Raw genomic sequence first — 6,635 nt, forward strand, 5'->3', positions numbered from 1 at the left:
GCTGGGTTCTGAGCTAGGTAGTGTTCAGATCAGCAGGTTCATGCCTAGGTGCCAAGGTACAGCCATTAAGCCCTGATATCCCAGATGCATGGGTCACTGCAGTGACAAATCTGAATTACAGCTGGTGACTGCTTTCCCCAAGTGCTGCCAAGACATTGTGTAGTGTAAACAGGCCCCTAGGTGTTACTGGTGCCCCAGGCAAGGGAACATTGGGTTTGTGAAGATGAGAAGGAAAGAGAGAGTTGAGCAATATAGCCGGTAATTTGTGGCTCTTCTCTCTCCCTTTAAGTTTGCAGGCTGTTCGCAAGCAAGCAATAAACAGTGTTTCTTTTTGGTGCCACTTGTCCCTTCCCAGCAAACTTCCATGTGGTGCTTTCCAAGAACAGGGACCCTCCCACCTGCCCCACAGCCAGGGAAGGGGGACAGGAGAACAGCTGCTGCCAAGGGGTGGCAGATAGCATTGTAAAAGAAAGGGCATTGTTGCAATGTGCCCAAACAGTGCCAGGTATTAGGCAGCACAAGGAGATGCAGCTGCCTCTGTCTCAGCAACTACTAGTGCCATAAGGAAGGAGCTGTTTTGGCTTTTCTGCCTAGGCTGCTGACAGGCTAATGGCCTAGAGACAGCCCTGCTCCAACAGTCCCTGGGTTTTCTGTGTTACAGGAAGCAATACTCATGTATTTGTTTCTGCTTCAGTGCTCTGGCTGGCCACATGGGATTTCCTGGGCTTTTACTTTCATTACCAGCCATGCCCGTTGTGGCCTGTGAGCAGTTCTGTAAACGCATCAGCCTCCCAAGGCCTGAAAAGCAATACCTCAGCTCCATCACACACACACACACACACCCCCAACATGAGCATCCAGTCATATCTTCTCAAGTGCTGGCCCCAGGTTTCTGCTGAGCTTGTAACAAAACAATATGGGTTTCCCCACCCCCAACCCCAAAATAGCCAACTTGTAGCATCCCATCATCAGGCACTGGTACCTTTCTCATGCAACAGATGCATCCTTAAGTGTCTGACATCTCAAGAGGAAGCTTCTGACTCAGTGAGCTTTTCAGAAACAGAAACCAGGCTTCCACATCCTTAACAGTTGTGTCTTGAAAGAAGAAAGGAAACACAACCAGCAGCCCCCCCAACTGCCTGGAAGAACCTTGGAATAGCCTGTGAAAAGGGTAAAGTTCAATCCTAGCACTGCAATTAGCCAAGAAGTTTGTCGTCAAGAAGAGGACCTGGCTTCCCGAGCCATAGAAGAGCACAAAAAGGCCTTTCCTTTCCCTCTGTCCCTTCTATTTTGTCTCCCTGCATAAAGGGGAATGGTCATTATAGTATTAAATTGTTTAAATAACATTCACAGGATGCCCATTTACATAGACAGCATTCTAAGAATGCCAAGAGTAGATCCCCATGTTTTGCCTTTGTACATCTACATCTAACGCTTTTCTATTAAACACGTGCATACATCCGTGTGTGGGGGTATTTTCAGATGCAAGAATACGAGGCATTTGGAAATAGGAGCTTTCCATCATGCCTCGCAAAAACACCACTCTGCTACCAAGGCTGTACAGACAGCACAGTTAAGCATTAAATCCAATGTCTCCATGTTGTATTGGGCTGTTCCAGACTGTCAAAATAATTGTATGACATGGACTTGGCCATCCCAATGTGTTAAGACTGGAGGATGCCTCTTCTCTCAACTTTGTCTGCCCAGGCTGAGAGCATGCTGCCATTACCCCATCAATTTGGAAGAGACATTTTAAACAAGCCTTGGTGCCTGTTTCAGGTTGTCAAACACAGCAAGGGGGGATTCTGGCTTTCTGGAGTCCTCCATGTATCCAACAAGGGGAAATGCTGCTCTACCTTTGGTAGAAAGCCAAACTCACTGGGATATTTCTTGGCAAGAGGCCTTAGAAACAAAGTCCATAGGAGCCTTTGAAACCATGGGAGATTAAAAGTGGCAAGGTCCACCAATGCTTCCTCCATGGGGAATGGGTTACGGTGGACATGCCTACCCATGTCCTCTTGCTGGTTATCTGCAAGAGGTGAAGTGCAGCCTTGTGACAAGGTTCAGTAAAAGCCTAGCCACCTCCTCAGTCCACTTATCTTTTCTTGTACCTTCCCAACATCAACATGGAGTTCTTTCTACTCCAGCCATGAAACCAGCGTCAGGGAAGGGGAGTAGCTATTCATGGACTCGGAGCAAATGGGACTCAAGCTGGCCACTTTTCTGCAGCACGGTAGCACACCTGGAACCTGGAGTGAGTGAGGACCATGGGGTGGAATAAAAATTACATCCTCGGTCACCATGAGAGGAGGTCTTGCCTCTCCAGGGTTGGGTGTGGACAATGCCTTAGGAGGTTTCTCAGAAGCTGTTGGGGGCCTAACCAGGATGTGGCAAGTCAGGACTCACTGCCAAAAAGTTCAAAGCTCAGGCATCAAGCAGGAGGTAGAAAACTAGGAGCTAGACAAAGATGCAGGCAGGAACTAGGCAGGGATTCAGCTACAAACAAGAGCTAGAGGTTTAGCTACACAGTCATCTAAGGAGCACCAAGTAGCCAAAGAATGCTGAGGGGATGACCGCTTATATCCAGGCAGCCACATCCATGCAGACAGGCATTAAATCAGGCCTCCCAAGCAATTGGGGCCAACTGAGAGCCAAGTCTTCCTGGTTCCTAAAAGCAGGCAACACAGCTCTCAATCCACACTGAAAAGGGACCTAAAGCAATCCCTCCAAGCCTGTGCACCAGGCTCTGCACTGTCTTCATCTTCCCCCTCCTCCCCTACTTGAAGGAGATTAAACTCCTCCTTTTCCAGCAGTCCACAAAAATCCTCAAGCCCTTTGTACGAGAGAGATTCCCGCCTCCTGCCAAGACAGAAAAGGAGCCCATTCTTTCTTTATGGCAGGGTCTAGCCCCATGTTACAAGAACATCCTCAGCTCCAGGCCCCCCTCCAAGCTATCCCGCAGCCTGAACAGAGTGACGTTTTTGATGTTATCCTGTTTCCTTTCCCAGCATGCCTTGCTCTTGGGCCAACCACTCCAATTCTCCTTTTACTGCAGCTCCCTGAACTCCCCTGATTTGAGAGCAAGCCAGACTGGAGCTGGGCTTTGACCCCCTGTTGCAGGCCAATGCCCTCCATGACAGTCCCCAACACACAGAGGAGGGATTTGTATTAGCCCTATCTCCATTGCTGCAGTCCAAAGGTGGAGGCCTTATTGACCCAAGGAGGGGTAGGAGTAGTGGGAGGAGAGAGCCAGAGGCACAGCCTTGGGAGTGCAAGCAATGGTGAACTAATGCTTAGCTCTTAACAACAGTGCCTCAAAGCACAGCCTACGCTCCAGCTATTAAAGTAGCACATGGCTATGTGAATGTCTGGAACAGGAACCCTACCCTGAAAATGTGAGACACTCAAGTATAGACCAGAGGTTCTCAAACTGTTGTCTGTGGACCACCACTGGTCTGCAAGCTCCATTCAGGTGGTCTACAGAAAGGTGACCCAAGGCTAAAGCTGACAAACATTATACCCGACTTCCCAGAACTTTGCTAAAAAACAGGCACATCCATCACATTAGAAAGGCAAGACTACTGATATTAATAAGAGTTGTGTGCTTTGATTTGTAGAATTAAAAAAAAAAAAGTTGTATTAAGTAGTCCGCCAAGACTCTCAGCAATTTAAGTGGTCCGTAAAAAAAGAGAGTTTGAGAACCACTGGCATAGACAAAAGCTTGCCCAAGCCTATGCTGTGTGTCACTGATAGAGTTGGGAATAAATGCAGGAGTCCAGGCTTCCAGCCCTCTTGTTTATAACCACTAGATCCCATTCCTTTGAACAGCACTTAACTTCCTAACTCAGTACTCATTCCTCCAGGCCCTGCTAGCCCTTGATAGGGGAAAAAAAAAGTGACAGCCCCACAGGGCTGTTCATTCCAGTGCCAGGGAAAGGTGGGATAATACCAGAGATCCCCAGCCCCGTCATGCAGGAGCTGAGCTTTTCAGGGCCATTTTCTGTTTCAGTCAACAAAAACCACACTTTGCCCTAGTGGAAACATGTCTTCAAACAGCATGGTGCCCCCTCCACACAGCAGTCTTTAGAAACATCTGAGAGAGGTGCCAAAAGCTCCCCTTCTGCCCTACAAAGGGTGAAGAGCAAGGGCTGGCTCCAACCCAAGGCTGTGTAGAACAACTGATTGCAAGGGGAGAGCAGTGGAATTCCCAGGCATGACCTTGGGTTGCAGGAGATCTTCCCAATCCCTCCCACCTAGGAAAACAAGGCAGAGGCATCAGCACACCCTTTATTGCTGGGCTGACACTGCTACCACTGTCCTTTCCACAGGCACAAGCAGTAGCTGCAATGTATTTGGGCAGTGGACTTTGTTCTGCAAGAGGCTACCACCAGGGTACTCAGGCAGCTGCCTATATCCCAGCAGTCTCACTGCTGACACAAATTGGCAGTCATTGGCCTGTAGGTAATGTCCTCTGTTCCTGGTTTGATAGCCAAGTCAGAGAGGGAAGCTTCCCACCTCCAGCCATCATCTCATTCCCCACCTCCAGCCCTGGTGACACCCACTTGGACAGAAGAGGCAAGAGTTGAGCCCTTGGCCTCCTGCTACCTACAATCAGGACTAACTAGTAGGGTAGCCACTGCCACCAGGACTCCCATGCACTCAGAACAAGACCAACAGCTCCAGACTGAGCTGCCAGATTTGATTTATGGCTTGCAGGTGCTGGCTCTATACCATGCCCTCAAGCTATCAGAGCCCACCTCTGCCCTGTGCACAGACTCAGAGGGCATGTGTCCCCCCCCGCCATGCCTGCCCCAGGGGTGCATACAGCAGCAGGAGCCCCCTGAGTGAGCCACCTAGGCTCCAACCCTCCCACAACCTGCCCCAGGGCCCCATTCACCCCAGCCCCTCCCTCACCATGGGGGTCTCAATCTGGTCTCTTCCCCACCCCCAACCCTTCTACCTACATAACTTACATGCTAGGTGCTGCTCCACAGGTGGCTGGGTCAGGCTGAGTTCCTGGCCTCCTGCAGGCTCCAGCTGCTCATTTATGTCTGTGTGCATCCCTCCCCCTGCCCTGCTGCAGCTGCCCAGAGCCCACATGCATTCCCTGTGGTCCCCTGTACTACCATTGCCCTGTATGGGGGGAGGTGGGCAGGCTAAGCCCCATTAGTCCCAGCCTTCCACTGCCTGTGCCCAGGAGTGCATGCAGCTGCAGGAGCCACCCTCTCCCCATTTCTGCACATTCGCCACCCCCCTCCCCAAACAAGCCACTTGCAACTCCATCCCATGCCCCACCCTAGCTAGGCACCATATGTTAGTACCTCTCTTCAGCACCCAAGGCAGATGTGCCACTCACCCCCCCTGTGATAGCACTCCCTCTGGCCCCTGTAGCTGCTCCCCTCTGGCACTGGGGCTTTAGACAATTGTGTGCCCCCTCTGGGCACTAATGAGGCCTCCAACTCCCCTTATAGCCTCATCCCAAAGCCACCAGAGAAAATGACAACAAACATAAGTCCCTGGACCAGAACATAACAATAACAACATAAACCACTTTGCCCCTTTAAGAACGCTAACTTCACCCTGAGTATTGTGTGCTTCCTAGTTCTGGGTACCTTATGAGCTCCTGGAGAGCTATTAGTCTTGCAAGCAGCAGATCAGGCACCCAAATGTCTCTGGATAACTCTCCCATGCAAGAGCTCCTTTCCCTGGCAATTGCCAGAAAACTAACACCTAGCAGCCCCAGCCCTGGGGCTTATATGTGCCCAGGGCCCCGCCTGCTTCCGGTCAGCTGATCATGTGCAGGTGCCAGCTAATTCCCTTATTAGCCTGCTGCCTGGGCAACCTGCAGCTCTGGAGCTTTGCCTAGTTGGCAGGGCTCTCTGTCTAGGCTGCTTCTACCTTTAAAGGAGCAGGCACACTTTAGTGCCCTGTGACACCTTCCAACATGTGGAAGGTCCTCACAGCAGCTGATGGATGATTAACACCAAGACCTGGAGAACTTGTGACACCTGCCTTTCCAGCACAAAAAGCCTTTCATCATCGGTGGCATATATTCAGGGAACTGTCTAATGCATGCGAGGCTGATGGATAAGACTGAGTTGGTGCCAATAAAAAGTCCTGGCTTTAATCCCAACCCTGATATCTCACCTCCCAAACTTGGAAGGCCAAGAAGATGATGCACTGAAGGGAGAAGGAGAAGCTACCTTTTGCTGTCCAGCTGACCAAGGGGAGGGGGCTCTGGATGGCTCCCTGTGCAGTCCTCATTGGAAGGAAGGGTCTCTTGTAGCCTTTCCTGCAGTGTCCATCACTGAGGTGATTGGCACTGTAGGCAGGGTTAGGGTGCAAGAAAGATGGTTGCAATGAGAAACCCTCCTTGTGCTATCTGTACAAACAGCAGCCAAAGCATGTTCCTTCTCTTCCCATAACAATCCCTTGACCTGAATGTTACCGAGCACTATTAAATTATCTTTTTATTGACTCTTTGCAGGCTAAACAAGATGCCAAGGGCAGCCAGTAACCAAAGGAGGTCAGAACCTGCTTTAGCTGAGAATTAGCTGATTACAGAACAAACATATGAGCTGGCCAAAGAAGTCTCTGCCCCTACTCCTCACCCCACTCCCACCCACTGCATATCT

At 50.4% G+C, this 6,635-nt stretch overlaps 1 protein-coding gene across 8 annotated transcripts in view; it reads right to left on the bottom strand.

Annotated features, from left to right (window-relative positions):
• LOC102380420 (signal transducer and activator of transcription 5B) overlaps positions 1–5,738 on the bottom strand; it is a 63,936-nt gene extending 58,198 nt beyond the window's left edge. For 5 of the 8 annotated variants that reach the window (XM_025207279.1, XM_025207280.1, XM_025207282.1 and 2 more), the window contains exon 1: positions 4,974–5,076. In XM_025207279.1, the coding sequence (XP_025063064.1) occupies positions 4,974–5,061 (88 nt within the window). In that variant the 5' untranslated portion in view covers positions 5,062–5,076. Of the gene's footprint in view, positions 1–4,973; positions 5,077–5,612 lie in introns of those variants that run through there. The other 3 variants (XM_025207291.1, XM_025207290.1, XM_025207283.1) reach the window with 1 other exon arrangement.
• Positions 5,739–6,635: the final 897 nt, after the last annotated feature.

Source organism: Alligator sinensis, unplaced genomic scaffold (genome assembly GCF_000455745.1).
Source record: "Alligator sinensis unplaced genomic scaffold, ASM45574v1 scaffold919_1, whole genome shotgun sequence".
Lineage (NCBI taxonomy): Eukaryota > Metazoa > Chordata > Crocodylia > Alligatoridae > Alligator > Alligator sinensis.